Genomic DNA, 23,104 nt, shown 5'->3' with positions numbered 1-23,104 from the left:
GAGAAAAACGGAGCAATGGCTCCTCATGCCTGTGAGGTTATTTGCTCGGAGCTATTCTGGTGACTAGGTTCTGAACTCCTCAGCAGTTACTTTCCTTGGGTATGTAGGAGGTGAGGGGCTGCTGCTGTCATCCCAACCTGGAGATTGGGGGTGGCAGAACACGGACAGGAAGCAGCAGCTAGCCACATTGGCTCGGTTCGTGGATCTGGGTCTTTCTCTAGCTCCTTCCAGGTAAGCAGCTTGAAGGCCCCAGTGTCTCTACACGGTGGTGGGGAGGTTTAGGGAATGCTCTTTCTCCAAGGCCTAAAGGCGGGCCATTTGTCTGCAGTTTGGTTCTAGAGCGCTAAATACTCATTTTTCCACTGACAAAGGTAAGTGTGCTATGTGGTGCCCTCCAGCACTATTCCTTTGTTTCCCCTTTCTTCTCTGCTCTCTTGTCTCTCATTCCTCCCTTCTCATCCATTTCCTCTTCCTCCTGATGGTGTTTCTCTCTCACTCCATCTTGCCCTTTCTGTTCACTGATGAATCCTCACTCCCTCCTGTCGTGTCCACTTTCTCTCCTCCCTTCTTATCGCAAATCTCACCTTCCTCTCCTGTTGTTGGCTCGATTCTTTCTCTACATCCTCTGTTCTGCATCTCTCTTCTCTCCTGTCCGTATCCTTACTCTTTTGCTGTGTCTTCTCCCTCCCCTCCTCTACTATTGCTCAATTTCCATCTCCTCCCCGGTACTCTCTCCTGTTGCTGTCTCCTTTCTCTCACCTCTGCCGCTCTTTCACCTCCTTTCTTGCTGTCTTTTCTCCTCTATTTGGCCTCCTTGCTGACTCCTCCTCTCCACTCTGCTTCCTCTGGTTCTTCTGGTCCTCCCACTCTGTCCCCTCTCTCCTCTACATTCTCTACTCCCTTAGTCCTGGATCTATCCTCTTCCACCCTCATCTCTTTTTTGTCCCTCTCACATTTTTCTCTAGATCCTGTCCTATGTCTGCATCTTGCATCTGTAATATCTTCTAGATCTCTCCTGTTTTCCTACTCCCTCTTCTTTCCCTAACCTCCTTAGCTGCCTCTCCCATCCTCCTCAATCTCCTCCCATGCCTTCCCTATCCACCCCTCCTTCCCAGATCCTTTGCTAGCCCTGTTTTGTGTTATCTCCCTCCTTTCCCCCCTTCCTGTCTCCATCAGTATCTGTCCTCTCCTCACTTCTTTTTTTTTTTTTTGGGTCTGGTTGTGGGGCCTGAACTCTGGGCGCTGTCAAGGCCAGGGCTCTACCACCTGAGCCACAACCCCACTTCCGGCTTTTTGCTTATGTGGTGCTGAGGAATCGAACCCAGGGCCTCAGGCATGCAAGGCAAGCGCTCTACCACTGAGCCACCTTCCCAGCCCAACATCTCCTCACTTCTGTGCTAGATGCCTCCTTTCTCTGGTCTCTCCTCTCCTTTCTCACCTGTTGTGTGGATGAGCAGAGCTCTCTACACTCTCCTCCCTCTCGCTGTGTCTCACATCTTGTTTAATTCTGCTGCCTCCTCTTAAAACTACTTAAACCATGTGCCCATATCCTCCCCGCCCCCCTCCTAGCAGTGAGGACTGACTGTCACATCTCAACCCTGTCCCTCAGAGGAAAAAGAAAACCAGTCATTAATTGCTGCACGAGCAGCACTTACCTGCTCCTCTTTGATGGGACTGTGACGGCTTCACGGATTTTTATTCTCCCATAATTTTTTTTCCCTCAGTGCATATGACTTAAATTCAAATTAAAGCATCAAGATATTAAAAAAAAATCCCAGAGACAACTTATTCCGTGGCTCCAACCTCGCCACGCCGCGACAGGGAGCAGCACTGGCGTTCTCGCCCTGGGGTCTGCATCTGGGTTGTAGGGGGAGTTACAGCGGGCACAGGGGTGAAGGGGGGGGGTTCCCGAAGGACCCTTGGTCCACAGCGGGGCGGGGCTGGACCAGGCAGCGATCAACAGCCTAGGCAACTGGCCTGGGGGAGAACTGTCCCCATCTCCCTGTGGTCCATCCCCCAAATCGAGGGTCAGCAAACGCCCTGAGGCCCACCTATAAAGACGCGGGGTGACAGGGAGAGGCTGTCTTGATCCAAGACGTTGGGTGCTCGGGGGTGGGGAACCAAGCACTCCCAGATACCGGGTGTGAAGTCACGGAGGCGCTGGGCGGCCGCTGGAGGGGCAGCGTCTTCCAGCAAGTCCGGGGTGGGTGGAGGAACCAGGGCAGAGTGAGTTAAGCTGAGCTCTGATGTTCCAATCAAACCCCAACTCCTCTCCGCAGACACCGCCACTCTCATTATCTCTGTCAATCAGATCCCAGCAGCGACAACTTCCAAGTTGCTCTCTCTCTTCGCCGACACACACTCTCTCTCGGTACACGGTACATGTTCAAAGACCTTCCCCGGCTCGGGAAGCCCAATTACCAGCACTTCCCTGACTTGCCTCTGCGATTCTCTTCCTTAAAGCCCTTCAATTGTCATCTGTGAAAACCCTTCTTCTGTCACCACGGCAGTGGCTTCCAATGAGTGGATGCGCAGCCCGGCTACCGAGCGCCTCCTGCCCTGCCCCACCCCAAATGTGTGATCTCACCGCCTGCCTCCCCTCAGGAGGAGAACTATATTTTGTTACTCCTACTCAATTCCATCCGAGACCCAGCCTCAATAAAAAATCCAGAGCCAGGTGCCGCCAGTGGCTCATGCTTGTCTACTTAGGAGGCCGAGATCTGAGGATCTCAGTTCAAAGCCAGCCCATGAGAAGAGTCTGTCAGACTCTGATCTCCAGTGAAGCGCCAGAAAACCGGAAGCGGTGCTGTGGCTCAAGTGGTACAGCACTTGCCTTGAGCTGAGGGACAGCGCCCAGGCCCTGAGTTCAAGCCCCACGACGGACAAAAACAATCCAAACACTCCTTCCCTGCCTCCCACCCCACCCCACCCCACATTCGTCTAGACCTGCGTTCACGCCACTCAACCGTAAACCCCTCAAGAAGAGGAGCAGAGAGTCGGACCCTGGTTGTGTGTTGGATGAATGGCTTGGATATCGAATCTCAAACTCTTCTTTGCCATGGATGAATGCCTTGATTGGGAATGTCTTGGGTTCTTGAGTTGTGCCTGTCGGTCCCCTGGGGTGTGTGTGTGTGTGTGTATCTGTGTGTGGGTCTGTGTGTGGGTCTGTGTGTGTGTGTTGGTTTCACAAAAGCCCGCCTGGCAGATCGGACCCGTGATAGGGGCTGAGGCAGGGTGGGATCATCGCGGATGACGCCCCCGCGGCTGCCCCTGGTGAAGAGTGTGCGACCTCACCTGCTCTGCCCCGAGAAACACGGGGCGCTGTCCCAGAAAGCACCTGGCTCCTCTTCCCACGTCACAGCGAGTCACCCCTCCCAGCCTCAACAAAGGCCATAAACCTCGGGCAGGGAAGGTGGCTCAGCAGTAGAGCGCTTGCCTTGCATGCCTGAGGCCCTGGGTTTGATTCCTCAGCACCACATAAACAGAAAAAGCTGGAAGTGGCGCTGTGGCTCAAGTGGTAGAGTGTTAGCCTTGAGCCTCTCCCCCTCCAAAAAATAGGGCTTCCTTGCCTTCAGTGAGGTTGGAGTAACAAAAAAAGGGGGCTGCCGTCTGGAATCTCCCAGAATGCCTCTGCCTACATCATCTCCAGCCTCGTTCCCACCAGGGCAGCGCACACCCGATTCCTGTCACTTCTCTGAAGTCAGCCAGCCTCCCGGAACTCTCCGCTTCGTTCCCCTTCCCCGATGGAGTCTTGGGTTCAAAGAAGAGTAGGTTCTGGGCGGGGGGGAGCGTGTAGGGGGAGAATGTCCCTTGGAAGGCTGAGGATGTGAGTCCTAGGTAGCAAGTGGCTACATGGCTAACAGAACCTGCGCGGGACAGACACCCCACAGGTCAGCCTCTGTCTCCCCCCCTCCCTTCTTCCCCTCTGGTCACACGGAGCTCTGGGTCCTTGGACTCAGGGTGGATTGTCCTGCTTAGCTGGGGATGATCGTATCGTGGTTCATGGCCGTTCGGCCTCTTGGATTGGAGTCTGTGGCCTGGGCACCTCAGAGGCTTTGTGGTCGTTGGGACACTGGACCGGAATGACCTCCGTGCTTGGCTCTTTGATTAGCTCAACCACCCATGCGCAGGGCTGCCCCTGTGTCCCCTGTCCATGAACTTCTCAAACTCAACTGATGACGCCTGGAGCTGAAAAGGCCTGGGAAACGGGGCGCGGGTGGCTCACGCCTGTCATCCCAGTGACTGTTGGCTGAGAGCTGAGGATCGAGGTTCAAAGCCAGCCTGGGCAGGAAAGTCCGTGCGACTCTGATCTCCACCACAAAACCGGAAGTGGTGCTCTATAGCTCAAGTGGTAGAGCGCTCACCTTGAGCTGAAGAGCTCAGGGGACAGCACCCAGGTCTCTCAGCTCAAGCACCATGACAGGACGGGACAGGATAGAAAGGGAAGGAGAATGGAAAGGAAGGGAAGGGCCGAGGCACTCACGTCTTGGTTGGACATATCCCAGTAGGGTCTCTCTCCAAATGACATGACTTCCCACATGACGATCCCGTAGCTCCAGACGTCGCTGGCCGAGGTGAACTTGCGGTAGGCGATCGCCTCGGGGGCTGTCCACCTCACCGGGATCTTCCCTCCCTGAGAGGAGGAGAAATCTGCTCAGCCATCATTGCTTTTCTAGCTGAAAATGCCTTTCTTTAAACACATCTAACGCACCCGGCACAAGAGGGTGGCAGGTGCAGACACTTTGCTGTCCCCTCCCACCTTCCCTGGGGCCTTCCACACCTGGGGGGCGGGGGGAGGAGGAAGTGTGGCTACTCCAATAGGACAGGAGGCTGGCTATGTAAGGTGCAACATGCCGGTATCCTTGCCCTGTAGCAGCCCACGGTGGTTCCAGGGGGATGAGGAGAAGGAAAGGCTTCCCGGAGCCCTCCTCCTTCAACATCAGACATGGCCGCCCTTTGGTCCTATTTCCATTGAGCTCCACCTCATCAGCCGTAGGAGGCTACTGCGCATGTGTGCATGTGTGTGCATGCATGTGCATCTGTATATGGTATGTGCATGCGTGTGTGAACGTGTGTGCATGCATTTGTGTGCATGCATCTATGTGGTGTGTGCATGCATGTGTGTGTGCACGCATGTATGTATAAACTGGGACATAAAGCCCAGGCCTTTTTTGCACATGCATCTGTATGGTATGTGTGTGCATGTGCATGCGTGCATGAGCATGTGTGCATCTGTATGTGTGCATGCATGCATCTATGTGTGTGCATGCATGCATGTGTGTGCACACGTGTGTGTGAACTAGGGCATAAAGCCCAGGCCTCACCCCCACTCCCAGAGCAGGTATTCTCTCACTTGAGCCAGGCCTTGCGTTCCTAAAGAGGCTATTTTTATTCTGACCATTCTTTTCCCTGTTCGAAGCACCAGAAGTGCACAGTGGATTTTTTTTTTATATAGAAAAACCTTAAAAATGTATAAATGATTAATCCGGGAGATGGAATGGGAAGGAGGAAAAAAAAAAAAAGAGGAATGAACTTTTTTTTTTTTTTTTTTAACATTTGCTTTCCTATCTGGGGCTTGGGAGGAAGAAAGGTAAGCCAGGCACGCGTCCAACTCTGTGCAAAGACGACAGTCCTGATTTCCCCCAGGACGCTGGCGGCTGTGCGGCGGGAGATGCCCTCGGCTCCGGTGCCAGCGATGTGACAGATGCCTGCAGGGCAGGATCGGCTGCCTGGCAGGGGGGATGCTGTCCTCGCCAGACCCCAGAAAGGAACGCAATGCTCGGTACTGACTTCATAGACCCAGTGCCCCTGGCCAGGGAGGGAGGGGGGAAGGAAGGGGGAGGGAAACTCATGGGAGGACCCAGAAGTTCTCAGGTACCTGCAGGTTGGGGGCCGGGGGGCTGGGTATAAGTCACTCTCAGGAAAGGGGTAGGGTAATGTAGAGAAGAGCAAGAGTTTAATTAGTGTGGTGTGTGTGTGAGAGAGAGAGGATTTCATGTGAGAACTTAGTACTGTGTGTGTAGAAACAGAAAACTTGGCAGTGTAGGTCTGTGAATAGGAGTGAGTGAGGTCTGTGTGTGTGTGTGAATGAAAGAGGATTGCGTGTGAGAACTTAGTACTATGTGTGTGTAAGACAGATAAAGAAGGCTTGGCAGTGTAGGTCTGTGAATGGGAGTGAGTTGGATCTGTGTGTGTGTGTGTGTGTGTGTGTGTGTGCATGCGCGTGCGCGCGTACATGCACGCGCCAGGGGTGGGCGGGTTGGGAGATGAAAAAGTTTTGTACTTCTGCATTTCAAAGAGGCGATCAGGGAGTCTGGAGGTGTCCTGGCTGCCAAGTCTGGAGCTGCCCCGGGGGGCGCCAGGGACAGCTGCCGAGCCGCTCCTGCCAGCGTGAGGGGGCAGCGCCAGGCCCGCTGGCAAGGAGCCTCTGCCCCCCCCAGTCCCCTGCCACCTTGTGCCGTCGGGCCTCACTGAACACGGAGAATGGCCTGTCACCATCACCCTCTCTGTCACAGCAGGTGGCCGGGCCTTTGCAGACCAGAGAGCAGGTGACAGCTTGTCTGGCCGGCTCTCCCGTTCAGGTGAGGAGCCTTGGGGACAGCGACCGACCTCTGAGGCGGAACGGAGGCAAGCCACAGAGGCAGGGAGCGTGGGGGGGGAGGGGGAGGGAAGGAGGGTGCTGGGATCCCTGGAATTCTAAGTCTCCTTCCCTCTTTTCACACCTGGCCACTGGGAATGAGGCTTGGGGTGGTGGGTGGTGGTTAATCACAATGGTGATCGTGATGGCTGAACTCACCTCCCATTCTATGACAAGGTGATCTATGAAGAGGAGGGGGACAGAGGGAGGGGAGAGGAAGGGACCCAGAGGATGGAGTGGGGGGGGCGGTGGCTGGCTCTCCAGGGCGGCAGAGAACATGATGGGAAGAATTCTTGGTGTGGTGAAGAAAGAGAACAGGTCTCCCCCACAAAGGAATCGCAATCCGGCACGGGCCCCCAAAGAAACCACTTTCCTGGGGCGTGGGGGTAGGTTGGGGGAACTGGGGGCCCAAGTTGGCATTCAGAGCTGCCACAGGGGGCACTGTGGGGAGGGAAAGAAGCCATCTTCAGGCTCCACCCACTGCCCCTCCACACACACACACATGCGCGTGCGCGCGCGTGCGCCAGCTTGGAGGCCATCTCTTCTTTCCAGTCTCAGCCACAGACAGTCTGCTTTCATCCAGACCAGGCATTGCTACGTATCGCTCTCCCGCGTGACCCATCTCAGGAAGATGGTAGCAGTAGTAAAAGATTGAGGTTGGAAGACATGGGGGGGGGTGAATGGTGGGAGGGTACCATTGACCAAGAGGCGTTGTGCTCACTAACTGTTGCACTGAAACTCCTTTGTGCAGTGATCACCATTAGTAATAGTATTATGAGTAATAATAAATTTAAAATGCTCCTACATCTCTCCAGGGAAGCTACGCTTGAGAAGCTGGGGTGGAGGCCTCAGAATCTACAAAGACCGGGGGTGTGGGCTTCAGTGAGCCATGTCTACCCTAGGGGAGGGTGTGGGGGGGGTATCACCTATAGCGAGGGTTTGGGGACATGGCAACCAAAGACCTGACAAAGAGGGCGACGAAGCGAAAGGGTCAACGGACAGTTTACGTCGTATAGCAGGACCTATTCTTAGCTGGGCACTCGGACAGGCTCACGCCTGTCTACTCAGGAGGCTGAGATCTGAGGATCAGGGTTTGAAGTCAACCCTGGGCAGGAAAGTTTGTGAGATCACTCCTACCTCCAATGAACCAGCAAAAACCCAGAAGTGGAACTGTGCTCAAGTGTGGTAGTGCACTAGCCTTGAGTATGCACACACACACACACATACACACAAGAACTTAGGGACAGTGCCCAGGCCCCAAGTTCAAGCCCCAGGATGGACACCAAAAGAAAGAAAGAAACAAACAAAAATGTGCTTTTAAGTTGGTGGACTGTGAGAAGGGGGGGGGGCAGCACGCTGTGTAGCCTTCTGGGGCCAAGTTTGGACGCAGATGGCCTGGTCCTTCTGGAAGCATCCATGTCACACCGCTCCCCCTCCCCTCCCCAAGAGAACTGAAATAGGCCCTAAGTGCTAGATCAGAGAGGTACTGCAGAACGAAATGCCCTGACTTAAAAGCACTCAGAAAGTACGCTCATCCATTTCCCTGAACCCAATCAGCACAGTGATTCCCCGCCCCCAACCCCCTTCCCCAGATAAGGCCTGTATCCGCCAGGAAGAGGGGGAAGTTTCTGGCTAAAAGGTGATTTATCTCTGAACCTTAGCAGCTTCTAACAGCCAGTGGAAATAGCTCGGAGCTGTTGAACTGCCACCGAATCTATATCATAAAGAGGCTTGTTTCCCAGCTCCCCTAGGACGAGGAGTCGGGGAAAGAGATTTGCATGGAAACAGACTCTCCATCTTCTGAGGGTTTCTCCGGGACTGCTCTGCTGCTTTCCTTACAGGCTGTAATTTATGTCAGGGATGGAGACATGAAGCACAGAGATGGAGGGGCCACTTTAGAGGGGACATGGGCGGTAGGGAAGGGTTGAGAACCTCTAGAAAGGGGCGACCTCATCGACCATGCAAAGATGGAAAAGAACAAAAATGAGGAGAGGAAAAAATAAAAGACCTGCAGCCTAGGAAGGAAGTAGGGGAAAAGACAACTCCAAAATAAATACCTAACCAGGCGCTGGGCAGGTGGCTCAGGGGTAGAGCGCTTGCCTTGCCTGCCCGACGCCCTGGGTTCAATTCCTCGGCACCTCCTAAGCAGAAAAAAGCCGGACGTGGTGCTGTGGCTCAAGTGGTAGAGCGCTCGCCTTGAGCTGAAGAGCTGAGGGACAGCGCCCAGGCCCAGAGTTCAAGCCCCACAACCGACATCCCCCCCAAAAAAAAATAAAAATAGATAAAGAAATAAAAATAAGGGATCCACAGTAGACAAAATTGTTCCTACAACAGAATGTTTTCCAGAGCTGTTCGTGATGTGTGATCTGCTCTCCCGAAATGAACGGCACGATGTCTCTTTCAGACTAGGCATCAAATAAGGTTTGAATAACTACGAAATGGCAAGGCGTACAGTCCGTGGGCTTCAGGCTGCCTCCACCCTCTCTTCCCTGAGCCTTTGTCCGTGCCGAAATCCTTCCTCGAGACGCTGGGCCTGCGAACCTCAGCCCAAACATCACTTTCCAGCAGTTCTCGAAAGGCCCATGGGGACATAAGTTAACTAAAAGTCTGTGGGTGGGAGTGTGCACTGCATGTGTGAACAGAAAGGCCACTGGTGATGTTTTCTAACTGATAAAAAAAAGAACAAACTCTATTCTCTAACCAAACAGATGTCAGCAGGGGAAACAGCTGTCTTTTATTAACATAAATAAAAATTACCCCCCCCAGCTGCCCTTGATGCTAGGAGGGATGGGGGCGTCATTCGCGCTTCTCCTGCCTTCATGATGCATGAGGAAGGCCAGAGAGATGCTAACCGGAGCATTTCAACACTCTGTCATAACCTACCAGTAGAGATACTAATGCCTGATCATCTCCGAGGGGCGTGCGTGGATGCGGGAGCCAGGGCGGCCGCTGCACCGCCTCCCGCTGGGGGCAGCCAGCACGGGGGGGGAGAGGGGTCAGCACCACCCCCCCCCCCCGCCCCGAGGTCACTCCGGAAGGCCAGCTTTTCCCCTGGGCATCTTTAACGCTGCTGATCTAAACCAGGGATCCTCACCTTGTGAGGAACGGGGTGCTCGTGGGACCACACATCTGAAAGGTGGAGGGAGGGGAGGCAGCCTCCAGTGGGAAGGAATGAAACAGGGTCGGCTTCTGTTTCAGAGACCCCTCCCTCCCCTCTCCAGCGCTCACGAAACGTATTGTTTTCTGTGGGTTTTATTTTCTTGTTGTAACAGTAAACATGATTGGGTGACAGCGGCTACTACTTCTGGCTACCCAGGAGGCTGAGATAGGAGGATCTAGGTTCACAGCCGGACCAGGTGGACAAATCTTAAAGACTCTTCTAGACAGTCAATTATCAGGAAAGCCGGGATGTAAAAGTGTGGCTCAAGGAATAGAGCACTAGCCTTAAATGGGGGAGAAAAAAAGACAAGACTGCAGAGCTCTGAGCTCAAGTCCCGATACTGGCACTAACTAAACCAGCAAACATATAAATGTATATATGTTAGCAAGCACAGTGCATGAACTGGGAATCAATGGGACAAAACAAATCCCACTAACTACAGCCACGGTATGAATTGCCAACAGGCTTTGGAAATGACGCTTCCACCCAAACTTAAAAACCTACAAGTTCCTAGCATGGCTGCAAGGAGCCGATGGACACCCGGGACCTGGAGGTGTCACGTGACCTATCACCTCTAACCCTGATCGCATCATGAGGAAGAACCAGAGGAACCCAAACAAGGGAGGAGTTCTATCCAAAGCGGACGAATGGTATTCTTTAAAACCGCCAACGTCACCCACCAAAGACAACAACAAGAAACAGTGGCACTGTTCCTGATAGAAGGAGACAAAATCGATGGGAACGAAATCCAGTATCTGATCCCATAGGGAAAAAATGTGCTAAAAATAAATAAGACTCTGACAGGGAGATGCCAGCATTAGATTTCTGTGCATTAGGTAGAAGTACTTTGCCCTGTGCAATCGCCACAGTGGGTAACTCTATTACAGGTACGTAAGGAACGTAACGTTCTTAGGAACTGTAGGAACACACAGCCCCGGAGGATACAGTCACGATGTAGGCCACCGATCCCCCAAGAATCGAGACGCAGGGAGGGAAAAAAAAAAAACCTTACGATGATACAGAGAGAAGGTAAAGGAATGAATTAAGGGAATAAATGGAAACTAAGTCCCGGAGTTATTCCCACATTCCCAGCTACGACTTTCCCTGTGCTGTCTCAGCAGGTTCTTAGAAAGCTGCTTCAGCGAAGTAAGAGATAAACAGAAGCCTCCGTCCCCTCCTCCCTGCCCAGCCACGTCGGCTGCATTCCTTCCCGCCATCACCCCGGTATTTCCATTTGCTTTCTTGACCCTGGGTGATAGAACCCGGTGGTGGGTTCTAGGCCCCATGCTCTTCACATCTCTGCAAGACATTGGGGCTCTGGGCCCCTGATGTGGTGGTTCTAGAAGTATCTGGAGTCTTCCGGAGGAAGAGATCTTGTTCCCTCCCTGCGCTTCCCTACCGGGGTTCGCTTGTTGCTTTCTCATGACTCGGGGCCTTTCCAGCCCTGCCACAGCACAAGTATTGACTAGAACTGTGCTAGACTTACTCTTTTTTTGGGGGGGGGAAGAGGGGTCGGTTGTGGGGCCTGAACTCTGGGCCTGGGTGCTGTCCCTCAGCTCTTCAGCTCAAGGCGAGCGCTCTACCCCTTGAGCCACTGCGCCAGTTCTGGCTTTTTCTGCTTATGTGGTGCTGAAGAATCGAACCCAGGGCCTCATGCAGGCAAGGCAAGCGCTCTACCTCTGAGCCACCTTCCCAGCCCTGGACTTACTCTTTTCAGATGGTCCCGAAACCCTATGATGGGGTGGGAGGGTGAGGGGGGAGCCCCAATTCCATCTTCTCCACAGCCAGTTTCCATATCGACTGTACCCAGGGGGTCTAAAAACACCTAGAAGGCAAGTCTGAGCTCACCCTTGAGCAGCGGCTCGGGCTAGGTCTCCAAGCGTCTGCAGCGGGTGTACATCTGGCTCGCCCAGGATTCTGCTGACCTTCAGTGGTTTATATATTTTTTTTTAATCCACTAGGAACATGACGGCGCCACCCAAGAGGAACGTCCACCTCTAGGGGCCTTCATGGGCCCCAGTTTACGGCCCACGTAGCAAAGCATGGGTGAGAATGAGGACAGGCAAGGGGGAAAGCAGAGACGCCATCTGGACGGCCGGAAAGGAGCCTGCCTCCCACCACGCCCACCGTCTGCATCCTTCAAGCCAACCACAGAGCAGGAGAACGCTCCGAGGGGAGGCGCAGGCAGAGTAGCACGTGATAGAACCAGAACCTGTCCGAATAGGCCACTGAGCCTAGAACAGGGACTTGTCAACCTAGAAACGCACGAGAGAAACTTCATCGTGGCCAGCCAGAGGTCACTCCGAGACTTCCCAGGTGAAAATCAAAGAGAGCAAGACCACATTGGGAATAGAGTCGTTTCCAAGGAGAGAAAAAGAAAGCGGAACAGGACTGGACCCTTCTTCAAAGGCATATGGCGGCCAAAGTTGTGCAGCAATGTCATCAAGCTTGGTTCTGACGAGACTCATCCATGAAAGCCACAACTGGGAAGAGGGTATTTAGACAAGAAGAAGGTGGCTGGGAAGGTGGCTCAGTGGTAGAGTGCTCGCCACGCATGCATGAGGCCCTGGGTTCGATTCCTTAGCACCACACACACAGAGAAAGCCGGAAGTGGTGCTGTGGCTCAAGTGGTAGAGCGCTCACCTTGAGCAAGAGAAGCTCAGGGACAGTGCCCAGGCCCTGAGTTCAAGCCCCAGGGCTTGGGAAAAAATGTAGTAGGGTATTTTCATAACAACATCTTTGCCCAGGGAATAGAAATCACATATAACCTGGATGTAACACTACACTGGAGAAACTGGACAATGTGACCGGATAATCAAACTCAACGCCACCCACAGGGGCCGGTGAACCTGAGGCTTCTCTAGATCCATTAATACAGGAAAGAACAACGCCACTTGCGTGGATTTATGACCAAGGACACAGAACCTACATCTAACCACGAGGAACACCAGACAAAACTCGGAAGGAGAAACGTTCATTCCTTTTTTTTTTTAAAGGGGAAGAGGAATCATATTCTAAACCACATAGTAGGAATCCTGCAAGTGTAAGACCAGAAGCAATTATCTGCGAGAAAGCGCATCTCGGAGGGGATCCCGACTCTTGGTAGAGGTTGCTTTCAACAGAGCTCTCACTCAGGGGGTCTAGACCACAATTTTTTCTTAAAAAATCTGATCCAAACAGAAAGTTCTCTGAAGATTCCTTTGTTAAATGGGTTTTAAAGGTGTTTCTTCACCTCTACAAAGGCATTTTTGAAGGTTTTTTTTTTCTTTTTGGTAAAGAAGCCAAGGAGGGGAGCCCCAAGACATTTCAAGCAGGGCTTCGAATGTGCACAGCAGATGAGATGTAACGTGGACATCCATCTGGTTCCAAAAGTCCCTCAAACCTGCTTTCAAGACCAATATTGGGCATGGGCTGTAGTGTCTCCTGTAATGTAAGACAGATTGGGGACAGAAATGCTGACTTAAAAAAAAATGACCCGAGCTGGACCCTGGTGGCTCATGCCTGTCATCCTAGCTGCTCAGGAGGCTGAGATCTGAGGATCGCGGTTCAAAGCCAGCTGGGACAGGAAAGTTTGTGAGACTTTTTTCTCCAATAAACCACCAGAAAACTGGAAGTGGCGCTGTGGCTCAAGTGGTAGAGCGCTCGCCTTGAGTTGAAGAGCTGAGGGACAGCGCCCAGGCCCAGAGTTCAAGCCCCACAATGGACAAAAAAAAAAAAAAAGAAGAGACCCAGCTAGCATTACTACTGCTAGTGGATTGGTGGTGGTGGTGGTGGTGGTGTGTGAAAATTATCCAGAGATAAAGGGAATAAAGAAAGCCTTCTTCCAAGGCGCTGGTGGCTCACATGTGCAATCCTAGCCACTGAGGAGGCAGAGATCTGAGGATCACAGTTCAAAGCCAACCCTGGTAAGCAAGTCCATGAGACTCTTGTCACCAATTAACCACCCCAAAGCTGGAAGTGTTGCTGCGCCAACTAGCTCTGAGCAAAAATGCTAAGGCACTGAGTTCCAGGCCAGACCCAGACACACCCAGACACACCTTTCCCAAAAACCTCATCTTCTGAAAAACGGCACAATTAAATAAGAGAACACACAACTGGGAAGAAAATAAGATCGGAGGCGGCCGCTCAAAGTCTAATAAGGACACAACAGTAACAACAATAGTGCGTACCATGACAACCTGGGGTGGAACTCAGTGCCGCGGGGTCTGGAGATTCCTCACACCCTAGATTTTGTGCTTCTCCCTGGAGATACAAATCCTGGAGTGTGCTCACCCCACAAGAGGAATCCTGTCCAGACTGTGGACTCTTTTGTTGAAAACAAAAACAGAAACCCCCACGAAATTTCACAAAAAGGAAAATGTGTTGGGTTTCCTCTGGCTTCACCACCGGATAATGGGGTAGAAAATAAAGCAGTTCTGGAAACCACTAGCCCCGTCACTGTTTTACAGCAAGAATGGCCCTTCTGGTCAGGCAGTGTTCAATGTTTCTCGTTATGCTAAGGATTTTCTCTGGCATGGTTAGAGAGCTTGCAGCTACCCGCTTCGAGACATCCACACCCTGGGAAAAGACTCGGTGACAATGATATGTCTCCTGCGCCGTTCTGACCCCTTGCCCTCATTTACCCATCCTGTATCTCATGAATTTGCACCGTAGGGCGACAGGCTATGCATGTTTCTATACTTGTCTCCTCTCGTGGTTTTTAGGGGACCTCCAAGGAGGCTGGAGCCTATGGGCAATTCTCAGGTTCCCATTGCTCTGCTGGGCACTTGACATGGTTTCACGTGAACCAGTTTTCACAGTCATACTCAATATATATCTTTATATTTATAAATATAAAAATATATAAATAAGCCCGGGCAGGAAAGTCCCTGAGACTCTGATCTCCAATAAACTACTAGAAAACTGGAAGTAGCGCTGTGGATCAAGAGGTAAGGCGCTCGCCTTGAGCTGAAGAGCTGAGGGACAGCGCCCAGGCCCAGAGTTCAAGCCCCACGAACGACAAAAAAATATATATATATATTTTAAACATATAACTATATACAAATATACAAACATATAAATGATAATGTGCACATTTATATAACCAGATATGTATATACACATGTATATGCTTTTATATATAAAATATATACATTCATATACCTATATATGTATATACATCTATGTACATGTATATACACATGTATATGTATTTATATATAAATATACTTATATGTTTTCATTATATAAATATATAACTATGCAATATAATATATAATATATATTTAGTATCTATCTACTTCAAGCACCCAAGTTCCATTCCTATTTTACAGAAAACTGAGGCTCAAAAAGTAAATTACTGCATCAAGGTTACTACACAGTATATTAGTAGCACAACCAGGATTTACATTTCAGGCTGGGAACGCGGCTTAGTGATCGAGTGCTTGCCCTGGGTTCAATTCCTCAGTGCCACCTCAACAAAAAAATTAAAGAAAACAAACCACCATTAAAATTATTTTTTTTCTAAATTCTAGTCATGGTGCTATTCAAGCTTGAGTTCTGCACGCGGGGCAGGATTTATATTATGACACTGGCCACTTGGGATATCAACGGGAAGGAAAGAGTTCCATTCATTGCTAATTATATTGAGCATGCCATCTATTGCTGAGATTGATTCCCCCCCCCCACCCAAATCAAGTAAAAGTATTGTACTCCGATTCAAAATCACTTAATAATGATTCTGATTTCATCAACTTTATGATAATTTATTGTGTTTTTAACATGTACGTTTATATAGGACACGAGGGGTTTACTCAAACATGCGATCCTACTCCTTTGATCTTTACAATGGGACAGGCCTAATATATTATTTCCATCTGACAGATCGTGGGGTGGAGGAGTCTCACAGACGTGGAATCATCACAGGCACGTGGAGGTCCTTCCCCACGTCCCGTCATTCAGAGTTATCCACTGGTAAGTCCTGGGCACCGCATTGTCTGTCATTAGAGCTGATAGGATTTGTTCTGCTATATGATTTGAAATGCGATGAAAATATCAGAAGAAGAAAACCAAAAGAAAGAACAAGGGAGAAACGAGTCCGGTGTGTTCATTACGGAAGATAATGATTAGCGAGTAGCAGGGTATGAAAACTAATACAAGGAAACAAGCCTTAAAAGAAAACACTTTTTTTGAGTCATGAGCTTTAAATGAGAGAGCCTTATTTACTTACTAAAATAGTTTTCTAATGCTGAGAATTATCACAGAATAGCAAGGTTGTAAATAATGATTCTTTCGGGGTAACAGAGCCATAACATGTTCAACAGGCAAAATAATAATAATGGATAGAGAACATCAGCTATCTTCACGTGGAATCTAGACAGAGGTTTTTCCCCTCTACTCCACACCCCCTTCCTGACCAAACCTGTGTAGCTTCTAATCTCCCAGGACAGAATATCCTATGACAAGGCCATTACATCCCATTTTGTTGGTGCTAATCAATTGAAAGCACATGAATGTGGACCTCTTTTAATTCTTGAGCTTCCTGTCATCTTTCATGAAGGGCCAAATTCATTTCCAGGGAACACTTGTTTCCCAAAGTGATAGGGCCTGGGCGTGCTACTATAGCACACGCCTATAATCCCAGCTACTTGGGAGGTAGAGGTAGGATCATCACAGTCTGAAGCCAACAACAACAACAACAAAAACACCAGACCTTATCATAACCAACCTAAAGCAAAAGGACTGAGCACCTGGCTCAGGTGGTGGACTGCTTGCCTGGCAAGTGTTAAAAACCCGGTTCAATTCCCAGTACCACCGAACAACAATGACAAGAACTCAAGTGGTGGTGACGTTGGGCTCTGGTGGCTCACACCCGTTATCCTGGCTACGTTTGAATTTCTGTTCTGATCTCTTCAGTGCCTTGCTGGTGATTCAGCAAGGTGTTGTTCAGTCTCTGTGGTTATAGGATTTTCTGCAGTGGCCTTTGGCATTGAGTTCTAATTGCATCCTGTTGTGGCCCGAGAGAATGCAGGGAATAATCTCCGTGTTTCTGAATTTGCAGAGATGAGCTCTTGTGCCCTAAAATGGGATCTCTTTTGGAGAATGATCATTCTGACATTGCTAGATGGAATATTCTGTAGACGTCACAGACGTCTAGTTGGGTCAGTGCAGTTTTGTTCAGTTCTCAACTTTCTCGGTTGATCCTACCTCCTCGGGAGAGTGGGATCTAAGGATAGCGGTTTGAAGCCAGCCAGGGCAGAAAACTCCCGTGGACACTCTTACCTCCAATGAGCCAGCAAAAGACAACAACAAAAACAACAGAAATGGAGGTGAGACTCAGGTCCTAAGAGTGCCAGCATTGAGAGGGAAAAAAATAAAGCCAAGTGTGAGCATACGGCCATGAGTTCAAGTCCCAATACTGGCACATACCATACAAACAAACACACACACACACACACACACAAATGATACGATATCCAAGGCACAGGACCATGGTTGGCTAAGGCTTAGGCCAGTGTGCTATGCCTCTCATAGACAGGGAGCAATCAAAACCATGAGGACAAAGGAGCACTCGCACTTCCTTCGTGGGCTGGAGTAGCAAGAGGCGGAGTTGTTGGGGCCAGCGGCCAGGCCATAGGTGAGCAGTGGTTTTGTATTTCAATAGAAACCCCTGGGTCAGGACAATGAACTCAGCTCTCCCTCCTCCTTTCTCTACAGCAGCCTGGATTCAAGGGTGATTAAGTGATCTGACCAGGCGCTTTGAAAAGATCGTCATTGCTGATCAAGGAAAAAGAAGATTAAAAAAAAATATATATATATATATATATATATATATATAATCCCTTCCAACTCCCACAAAGCAGAGAGCTGGCCTGGAGGTGAAGGGAGGGTCTTTGACTCACTGAAGGAATCCGTGGCTTTGAACTTGTCTCTTTAGGACCTTTTTTTAAAAAACACAAAAATATTTTTATCCTTTTTCTCAAACACCCAGATGGCGTGTCTTCTTCCCTAAGCGAGCGGTATTTAGTAGACGTCTACACGGCTCTCTGGCGCTGAGAATCTTATTTCCTGTTTCTTACTCTGGCTTCTCTGAGGAAAGGGTATTTTACTTTCAATGCCTTTTGTGGGAGGATTAAAATGAAGTCTTCACCTCTAAAATCCTCCCTTGCTTATTCCCCCTGCAGCTGGGGGTATCTGCGGTTGAGCTCGGGCGGCCCTTTGATCGGCAATCCTGGTCTAGCTTCCACCCTGACTGGCTCTTTTCTTTTACCTCCGTGACTTCAAGACTGTATTGCATGGGAGTGTAGCTCAGATTTTTTTATTTTTTTAACTTCAGTTTCCCCAGAGGAAGAGGAATACGTTCAGCCTTAGATAAGGCTGCCTCTGTGCTCTCCGATCGGTGGGTGGATAGAAGGTTCTAGCTTCCTTTTCGCTTTGTAAACACTTTACCTTACAGAGATCTGCTAGAGCTGCTGGCTTTTCCTGCGGATGGGGCTGTGTAGTGAGAAGGGCTCCCAGTCACCCCTTCCTGCCCTCCCCAGGTCAGGTGCTCAGGAGGAAATCCTGCTCTCTGTCTCAATATTTCCTATGCCCCATTGGGCCCTCTGACAGACCTGCACGGGTCTGCAAAGATGCCATGTTGAGCAGTCATTTACCAGAATGGGGTCGTAGCTCTCTGAACGCCTTTCGGCCAGGGAACTCAACGACCAAGGAGTGGAGTTTGGTCTCTTAAATCTCAGCCTCTGGGAGATGCTTGAGGGTCCCCCTTTGGTTCTGGATAAATTCCACATGAACCTCCAAGACCATCCCTGGTGGGTTCTCATCCCTAATCCTTTATAATCTCCATACTAACTCACTGCACACCTATGCTGGGGTAGGGATGGTCGCTGAGGATCTTATTGGGCTTAATAGGGCTGATCTAATACAGTTTCACAAACCACGTGGCTTAAAACAACAGGAATTATAATTATTATGATTTTTGTACCAGTTCTGGGCTTTGAACTCAGGGCCCAGGGCATTGTCCCTGAGCTTCTTTTGCTCAGGGTAAGTGTCCTAGCACTTGAGCCACAGCCCCACTTCCAGCATTTTGTGTGTGTATGTGTGTGTGGGGAGGGGGGGGTTGTGTGTATGATTAATTAGCGATAAAGAGTCGCATCAATTTTTGTTCTACCCAGGCCAGCTTTGCACCATGATCCACAGATCTCAACCTCCTGAGTAGCTAGGATGACAGGCATGAGCCACCGGTGCCCGGCACCACAGGAATTATTACCCTATCGTTCTTCTGAAGACCTGAAGTCTAAACACCAAGTCTAAACATACAAGTCAGTAGAAGAGCAGCCGGTCAGGGCGTGTGGCCCATAGAACTAGCAATTGGGGGGATAAGCTTAAACCAAGACCTGCCTGATGTGGGAAAAGGAGCAGAGAGTTACCAAAGAAGTGAGGCGGGAAGAGCAAAAGAATGAGAGAATGAGGACCGGAGAGACTCAACCCCTTTGGCCTTACAGGAGACGCGCCGATCAGAAAGCCACCTGATTCGCACTTTTTAACCCCCAGCCCAGCTGTGTAAGGAGATGGCAGCAATGAGGCCAACGTCTGTCTTGCTGGATGCCTAACCCGCGCATTCTCTTTGTCTGCCATGTTTCTTTTGCTAATAATTACTCACGCTTCTGTCTTGCCCGAGTTCTTCTGCTAGCCACGAGGGGCCGAAGGTTGCTTTGGCGGCCCTAAACTTTCTGGTCAAGCGCATCTGCTGCATTGGGGTGGGGAGAGTCCTGCTTTGCTTCTCTTGTTTCCAGTGCTTGGTTTCCAGATACCTCCCTGCAATGCCCTGACATCATATGGCCATCTCCTCCAGGTGTGTGTGTGTCTGTGTGTCTGTGTGTGTCTATGTGTCTTCCTAAATTCCCCCCCCCGCTTCTTCTAAGGATCCAAGCAACTGGATTCAGGACTCACTTTAATCCAATGTGATCTCATCTTCATTTGATTACATCTGGAAAGACCCTATTCCCAAATAAGGTCATATTCTAGGGGTGTGTGTGGATGTGTGTGTATGGGGAGGGGGTAATGTGTTTGAAGACCCTGTCCACACTGAATCCTTTTGAGAGAAACACAACCGGAACTGGTCACAGAGCCTCTCCAAGGGAAACCCATTCCTGAACTCACTCCCTCCTGGGCCTCGCAGGACAAATACACAATCTACTGACCAGATCACCTCTGTGGAATCCTCAGCCTCTGAGCCTAGGATCCACCCCCCCCCCAACCTTGTCGGTACACCATCTACCCATCCGACTGTAAACGGGTACTCAGAGCTGCTCCGGCATGTGGTTCCATTCTGGGAATCTGTCCTCCTCTCAACTCAGCTAAATGCTGCCCCTCTTCCTCGAGCTTCTGATTCCACACTATTGATCTATGCAGCATCAAATTGCGGCGGGTGTGTGGGGGGGGGTGAGATGCACGCCATAGTAAATGATATCCGCACACTCCTGCCCAAGCGGCCTGTGAAATGGGAAGCTCCATTTCCCGCCCCAGCAGAGAGGTCTTTACCTCTCTGCTAAGAAGTCGATGCTCTCCGATTGACTGGCTCATTGATGTATTGCCTCACGGACGGATCTCGCTCGAGGAAGGTCAGGTCTGGTCCCTACCTCCTCTCCCACAAGCGTCTGGGATCGCGGGACCCGTGGGGAGTCTGGGTCTGGCTCTGGGCCTGTCCTCTCATGACTTCTGTTCCACGCTCGGGTCCCAGCCCAAGGCTTCCTCTCTGAGAGTCCAGATAAGGAACCTCTGGCTCTCCGGAGCTGTGCTACGTTCTCTCCCGTGCTTCGCACACGGTAGGTGCTCAGCAGAAACCGCTGGACGTGTGGCATGGTCTGCACCCAGGGCCCCCCCCCACCTGAGGATATGCAAATGAGGGCGTGGCTTTACACATTGCACTGTCCAAACCACTCCCCCAACGCAGAGATGGAGAGAAAGAGAGAGAGAGAGAGAGAGAGGGGAGGCGGCGCTGGCTGAGAACCCTGACCACGTGGGAAGGTGGCTCAGTGGTAGAGTGCTTGCCTCGCACACATGAAGCCCTGGGTTCGATTCCTCAGCACCACAGATACAGAAAAAGCCAGAAGTGGCACTGTGGCTCAAGTGGTAGAGCGCTGGTCTTGAGCAAAAGCAGCTCGGGGACGGCGCCCAGGCCCTGAACTGTTCAGTCCCTAGAATTGGCAAAAGAAATGCAAAACAAAAACAAAAAGGGCCCTGCAGTCCGGGCCTGCTAGCCCTCGGTGCCCATCCGCTGACAGTGACCCAGGGAGAAAGGAGGGAGGGGGGAGGAGGCCGGAACCCTCCCCCCGTGGATGAGGGAGGACCATTTGAGTGGCAGAGCACCGGGCGGAGTGACATTTGTGTGATTCTTCCTTCAGCTTAATTAACGCCGGAGAATGTCCAGGGGACCAGGCCTGCGCTGCGTGCTGGCTGCGTGCAATGAGAGCGTCTCCTCCCCTTCCCCCATCTTTTCCTTGCTCATCTTCATTCCTCTCCGTTTCCCCATCCACCCGGGAGACGGGTTCGCTCCCCAAGCCCCTGCTAAGATTGAAAGAGAAGCTGGAGATCATACTTTGAGTGCGAGCCCCTGGAGGGAGGGAGGGAAGCCTGGCATGGATCCTACAGGGAGGGGCGGTGTGATTTAAATGTAAAATCATCCTGAGGTGAGGGAGGGCTGGGGGAGAGAGTGGGATCTGGGGGACATTAGACGGAAAGCTGCTAAAATGTTCTCTTTCTGAAGGAAACGGGGCACAGCCCGGCCCAATATCTGCTGGCAGAGGAAAGACAAATAGTAGTAGTAGTAGTAGTAGTAGTAGTGTGTGTGTGTGTGTGTGTGTGTAAGAGAGACAGACAGACAGAAAGACAGAGACAGAGAGACACAGACAGACAGAGACAGACAGAAAGACTGAGACAGAGAGACTGACAGACAGACAGACAGAGACAGAGCCTGGGCCTCCCTCTGTAGCCCAAGCTGGCCTTGAACTGGTGCGGCTTCTGCCTGAAATCTAGCTGCTGGGATTCCAGGCGTGTGCTACGACTCTCAGCGAGCAGCAGCTTCTTAGAGAGGTGCAGAAAAAACACAGATGGGAGTTGGTACTTACTCTTTTTTCCCTCTCTCTCTCTTTCTCTCTTTTTCCTAAAAAGCTCACAGGGAGAATGATCTCTGAGATAATTTTTCTGCTTTCTTTGCACCTTAATACTTAGAAGTCTTTAAGTACGGGAGAAGAAAAAAAAAGATCTAAAAACTGAGTACTACAGCAGGCAAATATCTCAGTGATAACAAAAGGGGGGAAAATCCCAGCTCTACTTCTTTTCTCCTCAGTGCTACACTTGGAGCTCTGTGTGTGTGTGTGAGTGTGTGTGTGTCTGAATGTGTATTTGAGGGATCTATCTGTCAGACAGGTGAGCTGGGTGAATCACCATGCACCTGTATGTGCGGGGAGCAGCCTCCCCCCATTTCTCTGTCCCTCTTAGGGGGGCAGCGATGTGAGCAGCCCAGAGCTTGCCCGGGTTCGGGAGTTTATTGCAATCATAAGGAAGCACAGAGGAACGGGTTTTATCTGTTCATGATTGCAGGAGTCTGTTGGGGTGTGTGTGGCGGGGTGGGGGTGGGGGGATGCTCCTGGGGCCTGCAGATTACACATTCAAACAGAGAAGGAACACCTGGGGAGAAGAGGCAGGGGTGGAGAGGAGCGGGGGAGTGGGGAGGATGAGGGAGGGGGCCCACCCGGGAAAGGGGAGAGGCCTTGGGCCGCTATTAATGAGGCCCGCGCTTACAGGAAGGACACCAGGTATAGCAGAAGACAGTGATGTGGGGGGCGGGAGGGGAAGACCTTGGGGGAAGCTGCGTGCAGCAGGAGAATGAAGGGGAGGCAGAAGGATCTTCAGGCCCGTCTTACAGGCCTGCACTTCACGGTATGAAGCGAGGGGAGGGGCAGGGAGGGGAGAGGAGGGGAGGGGAAGGGAGGAGAGGGAATGGGAGAGGAAGAAAGAGAAGATAGAGTGGAGAGGAGAGGAGAAGGGTAAGGGAGGAGAGGAGAGAAAAGAAGGGGAGGGTAAGGGAGGAGAGAGAAGGGGAGGGGAGTACAGGAGGAGAGAAGAGAAAGATGAGAGGGAGAGGAGAGAAAGGGAGGGGAGGGGGAGTAGAGGGGAAGACGGAGAAAAGGGAAGAGAGATGAGTAAAGGAAGAAGAGGAGGAGGAAGAGTAAGAGAAGGAAAAGGAGGAGGAGGAAGAGGTGGAAGAGGAAGAGGAGGAAGAAGAACAAGAGGAAGAGGAGGAAGAAGAGGAAGAAGAGGAGGAA

The 23,104-nt window shown here is 51.0% G+C and overlaps 1 protein-coding gene across 1 annotated transcript in view; it reads right to left on the bottom strand.

The window, feature by feature from the left end:
- The window catches only part of Ephb1 (EPH receptor B1), a 108,431-nt gene that overhangs the window by 5,982 nt on the left and 79,345 nt on the right, over positions 1 to 23,104 (bottom strand). Inside the window, exon 13 of the mRNA XM_013034659.1 lies at positions 4,484 to 4,633. Within this exon, the coding sequence (XP_012890113.1) occupies positions 4,484 to 4,633 (150 nt within the window). The remainder of the gene's footprint in view (positions 1 to 4,483; positions 4,634 to 23,104) is intronic.

Source organism: Dipodomys ordii, unplaced genomic scaffold (genome assembly GCF_000151885.1).
Source record: "Dipodomys ordii isolate 6190 unplaced genomic scaffold, Dord_2.0 Scaffold193, whole genome shotgun sequence".
Lineage (NCBI taxonomy): Eukaryota > Metazoa > Chordata > Mammalia > Rodentia > Heteromyidae > Dipodomys > Dipodomys ordii.
Note: the sequence above shows the minus strand (reverse complement) of the source record. Positions and strands in the feature narration are given on the sequence as shown.